Source organism: Trichogramma pretiosum, unplaced genomic scaffold, assembly GCF_000599845.2.
Source record: "Trichogramma pretiosum strain Unisexual culture from Peru unplaced genomic scaffold, Tpre_2.0 scaffold28, whole genome shotgun sequence".
In the NCBI taxonomy this organism is placed as follows: domain Eukaryota; kingdom Metazoa; phylum Arthropoda; class Insecta; order Hymenoptera; family Trichogrammatidae; genus Trichogramma; species Trichogramma pretiosum.
This window is the reverse complement of record NW_019641710.1, coordinates 626,280-644,354: the sequence shown is the minus strand read 5'-3', so window position 1 is coordinate 644,354 and position 18,075 is coordinate 626,280. Positions and strand designations below refer to the sequence as shown.

At 39.8% G+C, this 18,075-nt stretch overlaps 1 protein-coding gene across 2 annotated transcripts; it reads left to right on the top strand.

Annotated features, from left to right (window-relative positions):
• Nucleotides 1-954: 954 nt before the first annotated feature.
• On the top strand, nt 955-16,913 carry LOC106658713 (putative metabolite transport protein HI_1104). Of its 2 annotated transcripts, none has more exons than XM_014380795.2 (10): nt 955-1,186; nt 11,854-11,967; nt 12,087-12,210; nt 12,827-12,979; nt 13,829-13,939; nt 14,440-14,602; nt 14,674-14,878; nt 14,972-15,250; nt 15,333-15,530; nt 15,625-16,913. In XM_014380795.2, exons 1-10 carry the CDS (start codon nt 1,138-1,140, stop codon nt 15,807-15,809), a joined length of 1,581 nt encoding a protein of 526 aa, XP_014236281.1. In that variant the 5' UTR covers nt 955-1,137; the 3' UTR covers nt 15,810-16,913. The 2 variants fall into 2 exon arrangements, with proteins under 2 accessions (XP_014236281.1, XP_014236282.1); XM_014380796.2 differs by lacking the exon at nt 955-1,186 and adding an exon at nt 8,321-8,594.
• The last annotated feature ends 1,162 nt before the right edge of the window (nt 16,914-18,075 follow it).

Sequence of the window (18,075 nt, the reverse complement as noted above, 5' to 3'; positions counted from 1 at the left end):
AATTCAGCAGCTTTTGTTTTATAAACTGAATAGATGATATCATGCATGCTATAACCGAAAGAAACGAGCGGCAGTAGCAACAATGTCCTCGCGCGCCGCAATTGGTGTATGCGCGAGCTTATATGATCCAGTGCACAGTTCAAGGCTCTCGCTCGCGAGCGCGCCAATACCTTCGGGGAGCCGAGACGACGGCTGCTACGGCTGCTCCAGCATCGGATATCGTAGCAGCTCGCGATCGCATTCACAATTCGTACCTGTGTCCTATGTGTGTATGTAAAATTGCGTGACAGTATAGTTTGCTCGGCTATCTACCCTCGCGCAGCTCATCCTCGATGTTATCGGGTGGATTGTAATCCTCGTCCCAACTGGGCTTGTGTATCCTTGAGCCGTGACTCCAAAATCAATATTACACACCGCTAGGACAGCTAGGACCTGTGCGTGATATTTCACAATATAAACGACCTTGATTATCAAACGTCCGGATAAGTTTCTATTTGTCGCTGCAACAGCTGAGAAAATGACGATTGTCAAGTCCAGTTGTGCATCGATCGGAAGACGATCCGATGAGAGCCTCGGGTCCTTGAGGATCTGTCCATTCGCTCGGCGGTGCATGCTACACGTCTATCTATACACGAGTTGGAGTAGCCACGATCGCTTTATATTCCCTCCCACCTTCGTCTCTCTCTCTCTCTCGCAAACAGTCGGTACATGTGACCAGCGGCGCTCGCCAGGCTTAGCTGGGATTTAGAATGCCTCGGATGCATGTGTGCATATATTCGTGCATAGAAATGCATTTATGTGTATCATAGGCGCAGCAACAAACACAGCACTGCACAGTGCGGGATTAGCCGGCCGCGCGCGCGAGCCATCTCCCTCTCTGCCTCAAAGGCGATCTAAGCCAGAAGCATAAAAGACTCGGCCGGCTCATATATAATAAATGCGAGGCTTGAAATCGATCGAGTCTCCGCTCGATCCTTAGGACACTCCCTTGTGTCTCCTCTGATCTCGGGATTGCCATCGAGTCGTGTGTGTCCGTCGACGTGTGCTCCAGTATTTACTTATGCGGCTGCAAATGTGCGTTGACGTGCAGTAAAGCGTCTATGTCGTGTAGTCGCGAAACAGCTGGACGGGTCGCGAATGAAGAGCAAAGGTGTCTTGAGGATCAGTCAAGGGGAACAAAGTACCGGTGAGTGTGTGTGTATACGAGTTTGCGTGTAAGATATGCAGCTTTTAGCTGAAAATTTGGCCATTTTTCTCACTGAACGATTGGTGCAATCAGTGACTCCCGGGAATGTGTTGGATACTTTGTTGGTACTCGCTGAGATCTCGTTGTTTTTAATGCGATGCATGTATTTATATGCGTCCAAGTATTTGTAACAGTTTGATTATTGCTTACACGCACGACTTGTTTATTCATGGAAACGGCTACTATGGAGACATCGCTCATTTAATGCACAAACGTAGTCATCGCTCCGACGCAACAACAACATCGTGCACATAGCTCATAATAAACACGCACATTTTTTATCTTCCTTTTTCGCACGCAGCGCCGAGATATTCTAATAATAATATAAAGTGTAGCACCTGTCGCGTGAAATTTTTTTTCTTCCGTTTATATCGCACCTCGTGCGTGTGTGTATGGCTGCGGCATTGCGTCGCAATTATGATAGCTTCGACTGTGGAAAGTGAGGAAAAAAAAAGAGAATAAGAAAATAATATTCCACGAAGGAAACTAATATACGGCCGATTCTGCTTGCGCATGACGCAGCACTGGCAACTGTACACAGGCGTTATACTCACGACGTACGGTTCGTTATACGAATAATTGCATTTCGCGACCTGACTTTATCGTACATATTTGTTTTGTCCGTGAGGCCAAAGGCCGCAATTTCTATCCGAGGATCGGATGTGTGTATTCGAGTCTCGCTTACACGCGCATCGACATTTTTCCGATTTTCAACTATTAGAGCTTATGAATTTTTTCTCTCTCGATATTATAAGTATACATTTTACGCTTAGCGAATCCTTGACTGATGTTTATTTAATGTATTGTAATTATACATTACAGCTCCTATGGAGATGTATGATTTACGAGAGCTGGACGTGCTATTTATTTTTCTCGCATTATTTAAACATTTTTTTTCCATTTACTTATTCGTTTTATAATATTCTGCATGGGTGTGATCAATGTATACAGTGTATTTCCATCATTAGCTGCTCTTTATAAAATGATAATAATTATAATCGCTGCGAAGCACGGTAGCCTAATGATTAAAAAAAAGATAAATCTTTGCCGTTTGCTAATGAATTCGACGAATCTACCAGTTGTGCTCATGGTATTTTATCGTTAGAAAACAAAATTTATATATTTTCGTGCGTTCTGTCATTTTTTTCTTCTCCTTCCTGGTCCTAAATCTGATTCAGGAAAATCATATGAATTTCCAAGTTTTTAAATTGTTGCTTCTATGCGGAAAAGTCAAACATCAATCATCGTTCAGCATTCATCTTTTTTTATAATGATTATCGATGAGTATCTATAATCTATTCGTGTAATTGTCGTAACGTTTTAAATATCGTATTGTGCTCCATCGTAAATGTAAATGAACGCATAAAAAACAGAACAAAGCCAAGATTATTGCCATTTGTGTGTTGTTATTGTGAATTATTCGACGTTACCAAAATCGAACTTTGAAAAGAAGAGGTCATTAGAAGCAAGGCCCATCGTTCAGGGATGGACAAACGTTGACTCGTATCTCTCGTCGCGGTGTATCGAATCGATTGCGGAAAAAAACTGATCTGCGATTTAGCCTTTTGCAGCAATAAAATTACCACATCTTGTGTCGATCTTTGTAATTTATATTTGTTCAACGTTTCCCATAAACTCTCAATACGTGTATCCGTTTTGTGCGACGCGTTTATTAGTCTCTTGGGACACGATTGTAAATGCTACATATAAACTTTTTTTTACGATTTTATATTATTCATCGAAATTCTTCTCTGACTCGAGATTACCTTAGAGCAATCAGAGAAAACAAGGTTGACGGTTCTAAGTTATTCCAATGTTTGTATACGTAAACGGACAACAGTGACACACGATTAATAAAGAAAAAAACGTTTCATATAAAATAAGCATAATGCAAGATATCTCGAATTAGCCGACATTTTTTATGTGTCTTGCTATTCATTTATTTTAATTACCGCAACAGGCGATGAACGTAAGTAAATTGTGTAAATCAGGAAAAATTGAATTGGTACGAGAGAGAAAGAGAGAGAGAAGTGCGTGAGCACGCCCATGAAAAATCGACGTCATCGCGAGATTTTTATTGCATTCTTGATTTTAATTAATTCGCGTCGAGCCTTTTTGCATCATGAAGTAAATATCAACGATTTTAATGTGTTCGCGCAGTAGTGCAGCAGAGGCACGTAGATCACACCGATCGACAATTCGATGGAAGCTAATTGCTAATCTAAATATAATAAAAGTTTTGAAAATACATTTTTCGAATAACAGCGATCACATTGGGTACGAAGACGACCGACCGAAATCGTCTTACCGACGGTAAGTGAATCATTGGCAAGTACCTTTGACATTTGAAAAACGTCCAGAGTGAATTGGATATCGACTGCAGTTCTCGACGGGTAAAACCCACTACGCGTGACTCTATATTCGCGCGCGGATATACTACTTTCCAGTCGTTCCTCTTCTCGACGTCATGGCTTTGCCGCGTACATGCATTTATATTTTATGTAAATAGAAAATATAAGCTCGTAATAGGATCGGAGAAAATGTGTGGTTAACCACGATGACGACAGTAGGGGTATGAGAGTATTTGATTTTTTCAGTTTCGTTCGTCTTGAATCTGACTTGTTGAGTTCGAGTCAAGTTCAAGCAGAGTTAGGAAAATTCGAATAACTAAATTTTTCCGAATACTCGCATTTTTTCGATTCAATTGCGGTATTGTATAATATTTTACTTCATATTATTTTTATAATGCTTCGCTAGTTTTTTAATGAATAGAGCTAGCTCAGAATTATTGGATTTTAAGCTACAAAAGTGCATCGTAAAAAAACAGCTGTATCTCTGTCCCATCAAATTTTTTGAATCTGAAAATGGCGTTGGAAAGGTGAGAAAAAAACCTATCAGGTAGTTGTATGCAATTTTTTTCATGAGTGATTATATTCAGCCATTTTCTTGAAACAACGAATAAATTTTTTGATTTTTCAATTTTTTAATGTTGTATTTTGGGATAAAGTCAGACTTTTCTGCATTAAAATAATATTAATGTGTATACTAATATATACCGCTGGATTTGTCATAAAAAATCCTAGATTTGGGTAGTGTAAAAAAATTTTCTAGATGACTTTTGTCCATTTGCCCCTCGCTCGAAAATGAACTTTGCCAAATTTGCAAAAAAAAAGATCGAAAAAGTGTATTTTTTTCAATGAAATCCTACTCCTGGGTCAAAACTGACTAGGTACGTCATTTGATTTTTCAGACAAAAATACGTTAGAAAATGTATTGTTTAGATTATTTTTACTCTCAAAACAGAGTTTAAAATAATTTGAACGGTTGACCGATTTTACTCCTTTTTATGAGCACGTTTTTAAACTTAAAAAATCTATCGACACCGATTCCCGACACTTTTCAGAGATTCTGAACCCGGCTTTCTTTTCTTAAAGACTTGAACTTTAAAAATCACCATGACGTAAGAGCAATTTTTAACATTTTTGCAAAAGCGAATCACCCTAATATATATGTCATAAATCTCCATTCTTCAGATTATCGATGATAATTGCACAGCAGAGAGCCGGCAGCTCTAATTAACGTGTCAGCCCCAAAAATATATCGTTGCCCACGATCGGAATAATTCGATATTTTCGTAGAATACGTTTTTATAATTTAAAATTGAATAATACTGCTACCTTCGTTTTTATGAAAAACTAAATTTTTCCTCACTCTGTTACATTATTGAAAAAAATTGAATTCGAACGAATTTTTTTCGGTACTCGTACACCCCTAGAAGAGTCAGATTGGGTTAATTCGTTAGCGTCACGGGGAAAGGACACTGCAATGAATACGGTACAACACGATCGTAAATCCGGACCATCTCGTCAATCAGAGCATTGCGCGTTGTAGCTTCGATGAATTCGTTGCTTGACATTTGCCGCCGCATCGTTTACATAAAATTCCTATTGCTCTGAGAAATATTGGCCTTTTCGCAAACATAAATCGCACAAATTGCGTATCAAAGTTATTAGCAGGGGCATCAGCCATTGCATAAAACGCGAGTCTCGCTATATACATGAGCGCGCGTGTAGCAGTGCGTCGCGGTCCACGATGCTCGAGATGCATCGGCCGACAACGAGGAGCTCGCGACACGCTTCGCGTCCGGAGTGCCGTCCGAATGCACTTTATTAAATTGCCCCAACTCGAGCATCAACAATAAAAACAAGCATCTTCGCGGCTCACACGTGTCAGCGTGTAAATTGCCTTTTACGATATAATGTATTACGTGTATTATATGTATCGTCGCTAGTAACAGAGAAGAAGAGCGAAATTACTTCCTACGCTTGTATGTGCCATTGCAACGAGCTCTCGATCTTACAATCAGATTAATGATTGCGCAGGTGTATGGTACGTTTGATTTAATTTTTCGGTATCATAAAGATGGTCGTTGTCACAGTCAAGTTCTCTGGGTTACAACGAGCGAAATCATTACGAGAGAAACCACCGAGTAAATCAAATGGCTCTTATATGTTAAATAAATCGCAACATTATTTATATAATTGGTTATAAAGTGTTTTGAGCAATGAAGATGTGAGTGCGTCGGTTCAAGGCTCTTATTATTACTCGAGTGCATAAAATTTATTCGCGACGTGTGAAAAATCCTCCTATTCTTGACTACTCGATCGTTCAATTTTTTTTCTTTTTCATTTTTTTCTATTTCTTTTCACGCGCTAGCCTCGTTCCAATGCTCGTTTGTCAAACCTTATATATAATATGGTGCTATGCGGACTGGACTTGAAAGAGTCTCGGATCCTGAGCACGTGGATCACTCGCTTATAGGTGTGGTACTACACGTTGTGTATGATTTACGCGTCGAACTCATTTTTTTCTTCTTCATCCTTTCAATTGGCCAATAACATTTTATGACGCTGGATGACTGATGAGCGAATCATGATGCTTTATGCAACGCGCCAAGAATTCTTGTAATCTTAAATTTTCTGCGAATTAATATTGTTTGCGAGATGTAAATTGGTAAGCTATTTGTGCTGTTTCCGGATACAGCAGCTCTGCAGTAATGAAGAAATCGCTTAAAGAACCACTAATTTATGAAAAAAATTTGACGTGCATAATGAAAAAATAATCTTATTTTGTCAATCATTTTTACCATACAATTTGTATTACTTGAAACTTGCACGATAAATGAAATCATCATGTATTATTTTATTATAATGTTCGTTCATCGCTTAAAATTTTTGCAGTTCATCGTACTTACTTGGAAATGCATATTTTTCAACTTGCGATTTGAGCTTGAAAATCATACGTCCGATAACAGAGACATGCATTCGCAGCGAATGCGATGAATTTGTTATTGATCCGTTGTGCAATGGAATGTGATTCAGTAGCACATACACACATATTTAAGTCGAGTGCACACGTGTACAGGCGGTGGTTGGCGAGCCTCGGTTTTAAGTGCAAGCCATGGCAACCGGATTTGCAAGCGCCTGCATCACCTTGACATTTCCACATTGGTATTATATGTGTGCGCCCGCACGAGCATAACTCACGTGCCGTTATCTATCGACCGATTTTTTTCTCCGACTTTTGATTATTCTTAATTAGACGATTCTGACCGATCGATTCGTGTAAATGAATAAATAAATGATCTAAAGGTTACGCTTGGATCGGATAAATTACTCAAAAATACCTTTGAGAACAGCAAAGAAAATTTTCCGAGTCATTGATAAGGTTCCGAGTTAGCAGGTTGCTATAATAATAATTACACGAAATTCAATTAGCCAGTCGCGCGTACTACTTACAACCCTACAGGAATTGCACGTTTATCGTCGGGGTCGACGTCGATATATCTCCGTTTCTGCACGTGTGCGCAGCGATGTAGCACACGCATTTTAAGCTTCGCAATGTAATGGCCGATCGACGGCCATGGTCAGCTTGATATAGAGTGGATGACTGCGACTCGACTTTCTCGGATCATTATTACCGGCGTGCTTATCGCACCTCGAATTATCGACGACGGTGGAATATAATCCAAGTAAATTTCATTATCGTTCTCGGTCGGCTGATCGCGCCGAGGCTGCGTTGCGAAATATCAGAGTTGAAAACTTCGTCTACTGGGGATTCGCTATAGCTTGTTATACTCGGTGTAAGTACAAAAATTGGATCGAACATCGGAGCTATGAGAATACTAATTGTGAAAAAAGCTCAGGTCACTCGGCAGGGGGTACATCGCTGTATACCATCGGAGTCGAACGAAATGACGCCGATGGAAAATGAAAGGAAAACAACCTGATTACAATCTATTTTCGTACACGTCGAGCGTTGATGTCGGGGGGTGCGCCAGATGCAAAAAAGCTCGAGCAGTGTATACTCTCTCGAGCGAATTTTCATTTTCAATTATTTTTGTTCTCCAAATCGAGTCGCATTTCGTCGCAATACGATACCGTTACAATGATCAATCGGGAGAGAGGCGTGTGGAGTTTACGCGTCGTAATCATCCTCGTGCGTTACGCGACTCGTCGTTTGTATAGTTTCGTTAATTGGCGCGCACACACACTCGAGCCTGCACTCGGAGCCGCACGACGTTTGCACGCCTCGAGCTTTGATGTGCATCGCCTTGATAGATCGTTCAACTGAATTTCCGGCCCGCGCGTATACTGGAAATGGCTTACTCTCCGCTCATCGATCGTCGTCTCGGCGCTTGAAGTCTCATAAGTACCTTTGGCCTGATTTATAATCAAACCATGAAATCGTATGAATTTTCATTCGTGACGGTGGGGCTGATGAAAATAGTTCGAAAAATCGTCATTAATTTACCAAGAGTGAGACTATGTAGACGTAGCAAAGTACATTGTTAAATTGCTCAAATTACTCGTGTAATACTACTATGCTCAACATTTTTGCTGACGTCATTTTATTAATATATCTAGCCGTAGTATCTTTACCGTAACGATGAACAATAACGAACGAACTCATCTCAACAATTAATGAGCTGTTGCGCGTGTTTAGATAAAATCTCCGAGGAGGCTCGAGAATACAAGTGAGCTATGCACACTAGACATGATAGTTCATGATATCGTGCATAGTCGACTTGAAGCACGTAAAAGACCATCGACTGATTCTAAATACCATGAGTAGGCTTTATTTGAACTTATCTATCTTAACGAATAAATATATATGGGTCCCAAACTAGACAGAATCGCGTCGTTAGTTGGTTAGTTGTGACAGCGTGAACGTTACATTTTCATTGGAGCCATCGGTGCTCCAAGTGATCTACATTTGGTGCCAGTATTTGTTGATGTAAGATCCGACCATAAGCTAGAAAATTAAACTTGATTAAATTGACTTACTGGTAAGTTTTTTATGCTACTCTAGTAGATCCATCCGAAAAACTTGATTATATTAGTTATTCAAAATTTTTTCGCTCATTTTACTCGTAATCGCTTATGCTCATCCAGTTATCCTTGACACACAAACAAAACATGAAAATTGACAATTATTTGAAACGGATCTAATTTTTTATAATAATAATATTATACATTTCCATTCGAATTCACCTCATTATTTATTTACTTATGGAATATGATTATTGTACGTTCATTTACATTTCATTAGTCATTAAATCTGAGCTTATCCAGAGCTTATTATTCTCCTGCTAAGTTAATTTTTTCTTCAGTCTGCTTCTTTATTTACACAAAAAATTTATATCTCGCCACTTCGATTCAAATTGAATGGTTTTTCTCTTGTGTGAGACTGTTTTGCATACTTATATGTACCATTAATTAATGATAATATTCTCTCAACACCTTCAACATTCAGAGGATTAAATTAAAATGTTTATACGTTGAATCGTGTGGTCGAGTTTTCAATTACTTTTCTGAGATACATTTTACTGCTCGCGTAAACTTAATTTTCCAGTTTATCTAAAAGATGCTGACAGCTATATTCATACAAAGGTATTAATAATTACGCCGGTATATACAGTGTCGTTTTTTTACCACGTTGATTGAAAAAGCTCACATTCGAATCGGAAGAATTTCTTACAGTGTCATTTATCCAAAAAAAGCTCGAACGAACGAAAAATAAGTCTAAGCAGCTTCATCATTCTCGTGCCAAACTAATTGAATAATTAGTCGCGTGCTCGGACGAACAGACTTATACCTTCTCTAACGAGTGTTTATATATACAATTCATCGTCAGCTGTCCTCATCGGCTAACAAAAGTCGAGGTTTTGTTTTTGTTTCTCTCGTTCTCCTGTTGTTTTTTTTTCTTACAACTCGCAGACAGTTCGTTCGAAGCGGCCGTGAACTTTATTTTACGCGCAAACTCGCGCGCATTGTGTTTTATCGTTTTCGTCAATTTTGCGCGTCGACTCGTGTTTCATCAATATATATACACGAGGAATTATATCATGTTTGGCATGAGCGCAGCGACGAACATCGGGTGAATAGGAAATTCCATTTCACATTCACAATATAAACTAATGAATCGATACGTGTTTAGTTAGTGTTTACTTCTGTTGCCTATTCAGGTTCTGTACGGATAATTGCTTTATCGAGGAAAATTCGTAATGTTCGGAGCAGTAGTTGTTTAAATTTACGTCGCGCTTGTCAGGCTTTAGGGTTTATCTCTTGCATGGTTGTTGATCATTTCACTTGGTTCGACAGGAAGCTCGTTTTTCTGAAAAAAAACTCTTTCATAGGATATTGTACTAAAGTCTTTATTGCACATCTCATCGTCGTTGCACGAGCGTGTAATATCACGAACTCATGATTATTTTTATTTCCGCACAAAGAAATGATCCAATTCATTGCGTATTGATTTGCCGAAGTGCAAAGTGCAGTACGTGCGGCTATATCGGCATCACGGTGCGTCTCGCTGATCGATTCATGATGCGTCGTGCATCAATCATGCCTTAAAGCTCCCGGATTTTTTTTCCTCGCCAAAGACGAAGACTCGCGGCGATAAGTTTTCGCCACAAAAAGTCGATATGTGTCAGCTTCGTAAAAAAGGAAAAAAAAAGAGATATCGCAGCTCAATTTATAATAAGCTTTGAGAGTATAGTTGGTTACAATTACAATTAATCACTTGCGGCTCGCTCAGCCGACAGATCAAATATAACATCGTATCGAAGTAAATTAATGTATCTCGGGATGTCGATCGGAAGGAGAAGTTGGTAAGTCTTTGTGCAGACACGCGGTTCAATTAGCGGCGCAGTAAACGGAAAAGAAAATCAGCGCGAGACTCGTCGCGAAGATTAGGAACGCATCGCGTCAAAAGGTTACACGGAAAATCGTATTAACTACAAGAATTATAATCGCGGGCGATATGCGTCTTTTTTTTGTTCGTTCCAACTCGTCGATTCTGGCTCAAGGTAGCCGCGCCAACGTCGCACGTACATAAATACATTATGTTATGCCCATGCGCCAAGTCTATACGCACATAGACGATCCGCGCACAGCCTTTCTCCGCAGCATCATTATACATAAACTCGCAGCTCTCGATGTGTATACACGCGTAAGTTACACTCTGCGATATGTGTATGCGAGTATTAGAACGACGATGAGCGCATCGGCGCATATAATCCGATAATCGTGTGCTCGAGTCGCTTCGATGATACGCGGGCGCGTCTTTATACGATACAGGAATGCGACAGCGTCGAGTCCAGTGCAGCGACACCCGATACCTGTATTATACACTCGTACTCGTATTTATTCACGGGCACGTGCGATATGTACGTATAGGTGGACAAACGAAAAGTCTCGACGCGCTTGTATACGATATGTATTGGATAACAGCTCGGCAGTGGCAGAAAAATCTGCAAGTTAAATGACGACTCGTCTGGGCTTTGTCGACTGCAATAAACGAATTGAGGAAAGTTTCGCCGTCCGAATCCGGTTGTCTCTCTCTTTCGGCGACTAATCGAGTCACTTTTATAATATAGCCCATATAAGGATCGCGTGTGCAGCCTTGGGTGCGCCAAGCTCGAGTCCACGCCTCCGTCGTAATTATTGTCTCGCCACGATACGCGATATACACTGTGGACACACGCATACTATAATATAGCTATAGGCAACACCTGTGCAGCTTCATGAATATTCGTAACGAGACAGTTTTATAATGCTCGTTAGAAAATTTCATTACGGTACAGATCGCGACGCGTACGTTTGGAGGCTTGCGGAGGCTGTGGGTGCGTTCCGTCTATAGGCACAATTATTATTGGTTCACTAACGCTAACTACGAGGCGCGTGGGCCGCGAGGCGCTTCCGCTTTTTTGCCGTTCTCAACTCTGCGTAAACATACACGATACGCGCGCAAAAGCTCAGGCCGTTAACGCCTTGCATCGCGTGCTCGGATTCGACTCGACATATGTTATTGTTTTGTTTGGATGCATAATGTCAGCAGCCATAAGTACGTCTTCGATGCGCTGAGAAAATAATTGAGCTTTCGAGTAAACTTTGAGCGGGAAAAAGCTCGACGTAATAGCAAGCTCGTTTTCATAGTGTCAATTAGGAAGCGATCTATCAAAGCTGAACGTTTAATCGTCACAAAGCACGAAGAATCGATGTGATAATGATGAAAAAATGACGTAGAAATGTCCTTTTTTTCAGGCGGCAACATGTTGACACCAGTGACGCAAAAATTGAACCTCTTCTACAAGCCGTACGCAGTAGCGATAGTTACGCTCGGTTACGTTCTCGGCGAACTAGGACACTATCTGATTGGTAAGTGGGTCAATTTATAGGCAGTCTTCTCTCTCCCTCTCTCGTGCTGTATAGCAGAGAGAGAGAGAAATAGTCAAAGGGTAATGAATAAGAGTATATTTTCTCTCTCGCATCGACAGGTGTAACGAGCAAGGCGACCGCCATAGACCTGCAGTACGGCGACATAACGTGTCAGTTCAATTCGACCACCTTATCGACGATCGAGCTGCCTGTTCAATGCGAAACAGCCAACAATTCTGAAACGTGAGTATCAATGCAACCGGCTACAGCGATAAATAATGTAACCGCGTGCAAGGAATGTCTTGAAATTTAATACAGTCGCAGCGCACTTGGGCGCAACGAGTCGAAAAGCGAATCGACCGAGAAATAATTGCGTCTCTCTTTTTGGTGTAACGTGGTTGTGAGCGCGAAATACTACGTATTACGTGAATTATTTCACCGACGTCGATGCGCTTCCGCTGGGTTAAAAGAAAAAAATCAGTCGCGTATACAAATTTAATTACGCGAACTTATTTGTTCCTCGACGATTATATCGCATAACAAATATAAATTCGTCGCGGGAGAACACGCCGAAGGTGGTAAAAAGCGCGCGAGCACGTGTGCGTGGCACTGAAATGTAGCTATAATTGCACTATACACATCGAGCCTTACTTTTGTTAGAAAAAAAAACATCCTTTTTTAGCGCCGAGGGATAATTAACTCGTCACCGCAAGTGCAGCGCTCGAAAGCGTGTCGTACAAATAAACCAAAAATAATTAGCTCACCCGTGACTTGCGGCGAAACGCGTTGTAGGCATCGAAATTGTGCTTCGATGTATGCACACACACACATAATAACGACATTATCGAACGATTTGCAGATGCGAATCGCTGGAATTGAATGGCACGCGCTACTGCGAGTGGAACAGAAATGGCCTGGGATTGGATTATCAGATTCTCGCTGGTCCGAGCTTCATTGCGGTGTTCACAATCATGGGTATTCTCCTGGGCATCGCCGCGGATAAATTCAACAGGTAAGTCGAGCGAGCTACGAGCTCTTTATCTTTTTCTTTACGCCGTCTGCGCGATTCCTATTACGCTCATTACGCGATCGTAACCTTTTTTTCCTCCGTCGATCGCTGATTATGACATTTAAACGCCTACTTCGGAATCATCGACTCGTTCAGTGTATGTCTACTCAAATTTTTTTTTCCCAGCTCGGTATATAATACATTGATTAACCAACTTATTAATGAATTATACGAATTTAATTAATCATAGCGCGGAAAATGGCCTCGCTTATATAATTACCATACAAGAGAGCTTTGCGCCAGGATATTACTTGGCCGATGAACAATTCTCTGTAGCAAGATAGTTTGGCAGTCTTCTCAACATTTTGGTCACGTGTAGCCGTGCGATGCCGCGCGCGGTGTACATGCTCGATTTAAAATTGCGCTTTCGGACGCGTCGAGCTTAATTATAGAACTTGCTACTCTCTGAAATTTGGTTTGAGTGCGTCGCATCGTATTCGTCAAAGTTTTGATTTTATCTACTATTATACTCGAGCGGTACATGAAATAGAGGGAGAAAAAAACAGAAGTAATTATCGATCACAGCGGCGATGCTGGATCGGATGTAAAGCCGATCAATTACAACCAGATCGCTAGGTTTCAATTATTTTTATCTCGATCGCGCGGGCTCGTCGTTTTGCAATTAATCGCGCATGCAGTAGCGACATCCGGACAGATATTGATTAAAAGAAGGAAAAAAACGAGTCGAATGAGAAGTTTCCAAACGCATGGCGTGCATGATTTTTGTAATTGCACCTTTCAGCGAGATCATGTTCACCAAAAAGTACGACGTTGTTTTTTTATATTTTTCAGAGTTCGCCTGCTGACGATTTGCACCTTCGTGTTCAGCGTAGCGATTATTCTCATGGGTTCCGTTAAGGAGTACTGGCAACTAGTCGTCCTTCGTATGCTCGCTGCCGCTGGGTACGTATAGCTGGAATGTTAATTTTTTTTTGCTCAACGCCTTGTCGTCGTTCGACTCTAGATTAATTTATTAAGCTCAGGCACGTGGTTTCGAAGAGAGAATAAAAAAAATCGCGTCAATCCAATCGTTTGTTGTCTATATCTATTAACGTCTAGCAGAAATTGCGCGAGAAGAGCTGATATAGAGTTCTCAAGCCATGTCCCGACTCGTATACGAGATCGATATCGCGCTCGACATTGCGCATTGTGGGTATAAAATTTCATCACAAATCCGCCACTGCATCGACGGTATACAGTGTTTATCGTGCGTATTAATTAATCAATCAGCGCGAGAAACATTGAACATTCAGCGAGTGCAGCATTTATGACGCGAACGCGTAAATTTGTGCAAACGAGCCGCGCGATTAGCATAGTTGTGATCGATGACCGATCGCCTTCACGCATCCGTGAAAACCACACGAGGGTATCGTATCGCGTGCTATATGACTGCATTCCGACAGGGAGGCCGGCTGCAATCCTTTGTCAACGGGTCTGCTGAGCGACTGGTTCACCGAGAAGAAGCGAGCCCTCGTCATGTCCATCTTCAATTGGGGCATTTACGGTGGCTACGGAATCGCTTTTCCGGTTGGTCGCTACGTACCTCAAATGAACGCCTGGAATTTGGTAAGTCGAGACCCGGAGAAATTGTCTTTTGCGACTCACGACTCGCGTGTACTCAATTTCCGATTACGCAGGGCTGGCGAGTCTGCTACTACGCGGCGGGAATCGTGGGCCTGATTTTGGCGGCACTCACTGGACTGACCATCAAAGAGCCCGAGAGAACGACCATCGGCGAGGAGACCACCAATAAGCAAAACAAGAAAAAAGACTCTCTATGGAAAGTCATTACTCAACCTCGAGTGCTTCTGTTGTGCCTCGCCGCCAGTATCAGACATTGCGGTAAGTTTTCCATCGGCAGCATTTTATTCCTCCTATACTATTTTTCTCGCCTTCATTTTACGTCTTTGTTCATCATTTTATGTGATTGTGCAGGTGGTATGACTTTTGCCTACAACTGCGACCTGTTCTACCGGGACTACTTTCCGGATTACGACCTGGGCTGGTGGCTCTTCGTAGTGACCATTGGCATCGGCAGCATAGGTGTCGTCGTCGGTGGTGTCGTCAGCGACAAGTTCGTTGCCAAGATGGGCATCAGGTCCCGCGTGGCTGTGCTAGCCATCAGTCAACTCATCGCCACTCCATTTGCCTTTGGCTCGGTTTATTTCAGCCCGACCGGAGCTATGATAACTCTCGGCATCTCTTACTTTTTTGGTCAGTCGAATAATTGACCTGCCATCGAGACATAAGAAGCCGACGATTTTTGTAAAACGTTTTTTTTTATTTCACTTTGCAGCGGAAATGTGGTTCGGCATTGTCTTTGCTATTCTCGTCGAGATAGTACCCTTGAGCATGAGATCTACGACGATCGGTATTTTCCTCTTCGTGATGAATAACGTCGGTGGAAATTTGCCAATTCTCGTCGAGCCAACCAGCAAAGCCATCGGCTATCGTGAAGCTCTCTACATCTACTACGCCGGCTTCTATCTCATAAGTAAGCACAATATGATACACGATTATTTTCCCCTTTACATTGTGCCTTCCCAGCTCGATACGAAATCTCATTACGCTGCGGCTTTTGCTTGCAGGTTCGATCATGTTTTTCTTGACGATGTTCCTCATGCCTGGTGGACCAGCACCAAAGAGCTCGACCAATAACGTCGAAGCTCACGACAACAGTTCGTTCGTCAACGATCAAGGTAAAGTGTCAACGCTGGAATTGCCCAGACTGACCGGAAGAACGAGCAACGGATTCGACAATTCTCACCTTTGAGACGAATAGAGTCACGATTCGATTCGTATAAACTTTTCTTTTTCGCGAGTCATAAATATAAAAGATCATCTAGATGAGGAAAGAAAAGATTGCAAAGCTGAGATAATAAAAGATAAATTTACATTCATATAGAGACCTTTGCATATGAGTAGCAATAAGAACGTGTATAAAAATATTCCTATCGTGAAAAATGACATTCCAAGATAGGTTGAAAAATTTATCGTACTTAGTTCAAGCAGTATTGCTAAAGATAAGACCGAATATACCCGAATAATTTTGTCATTATGTTTGTTTTTTTGTTATATTTTATAATTAATTAATTTTGCGAATGTAGGCTTTGATTGAAAGTTAATGTATTTTCTTGTTAAGTGTCATCATTTTCTGCCAAACACAAACTACGAAGCTGCTATTGAGCGAAATTGTTACAAGTTGCAAAAGCTTTATCAATTGCAAGATGCAGCCAAGGTAGACGATTTTTTTTTCGGTACAAGAGATGCCAAATCTTTGCGTGCGTTATTAATCGTCGGCGCGTGCACAGATCAGACCTCCTCTCCCCCTCGGCACCTGATATCGAGTTTTTATTTTCAACTGTTCGCGATTTTGTGCAATAAGATTTTTCAATGTTTCACTTATTACCTTGATGCAGTCAAACAGTCACGAGACTTCGTATAAATATTATTATCTGTTTCCCTATTATACCAAGAACCTCGTTAAGTCACGATGAATCTGCAAGGCGACGAGATGACACTTGAAGTTAATTGGCTACTTGCATAAGATGTAGACATACTTGTAGTACACCTTAATGATAGAAATTAATAAATTGGAACTATATGATTGGGGTCCACGATAAAAATTGAAATAAATAACGAAATTTGCATGCATATGAGATCAAGATTTGTTCGACTGTGCAAACATGAAAAATGAGCAGGTGCAAGAAAAAATGTGCTTTTATTCAAAACCCTATGTAAAGTGATTTTTACTCTTTTTTATTGTTATTTTACTTGTAAATATTTTGCTTATATTTTTCCTAGACTTAAGTGAACGACATATATTTTAGATTATTTTAAATAAATAATTCGTCTAATAAAATTGTTTCCAAGAATATCCAACTGATCTTTATTGCTTAGACTTGAATATGAATTGTTTATAAATAATAATCGTCATTAAATTAAAAATTATTCCAAATCCAATTATTCAGAAAACACCAAACATTTCTCAATTTTAAAAAATTTTTAAGGTTCATTTGGTTAGTTAACATTGCAATAGCAAAAGTGTTAATCATTCATATCTGATATGCATGATACTTTTTGTACCAAAATGTTGAACAATTATAAAATAGAATTGAATTTTAATTTGAGAGAGTGAATGCAAATTTTCATTCAATATCAAAATATTTAAAATTCGTAATACTGCATACAGCAAGTAGGTTTATATTTGCAGGATCAATAAATTATTATAACAAAAATGTTTTTTAATGTTCAGGACATTTTTATTAAATCATATAAATAAAGGTTGACTCGTTATAAAAATTGGCTATTTTACGAGGATGTATCACAAGATTTAAGAAATTGTTCTTCAGTACAACTTTTGTGGTACAAGACTTTTTCTCATAATAAATTATAGGTATTTACAGAATACTTATGGAATTTTTGTTTGTTTTGTACATTTTTTATGACAGATTTAATTCCAATTATCTTCAGTGGTTCATTACAAAGTGTTGTTCTTTTTAGGATTTTGAAGAAAATATTTACTATCTTGCAATTAAAAGAATTTGCATTCGATTTAAAGTTAATTTTTCAATTTGATAATTTATAAAGCTCATTTTGTCAAAATTCATAAATTTTCCAAAAGAAAATTAATGCTTTATGCTATAGTTTTCCTATTTCAAACAAAAAAATCTAATGAACCATTTTAAAGCATACCGATACATCCAATTCCAGGTTATTTTAAATTCCTTTGATTTTCGTACAATACGTTGAAAATAATTGTAAAAAATATGCACATTCGTTTGCAAGATCAAACTTATGTACTATAAATTATTTAGAGAACTATTTACACTTGAAAAAAATCAGATTCTTCCTTCAATTCAAATTCATAAACTGATTACACTTAATCAAAACGAACATGTTCTTATTTTTACAGATTGGCATATCTTTTCATTATTTACAATTTTTTAACAACCGTAAAAAATTAAAAATCGATAATATTTGACAAAAAATCAAACGTAAAGTTTGCTAACGGGAGAAGAAGAAAAGACGTTTAAGAT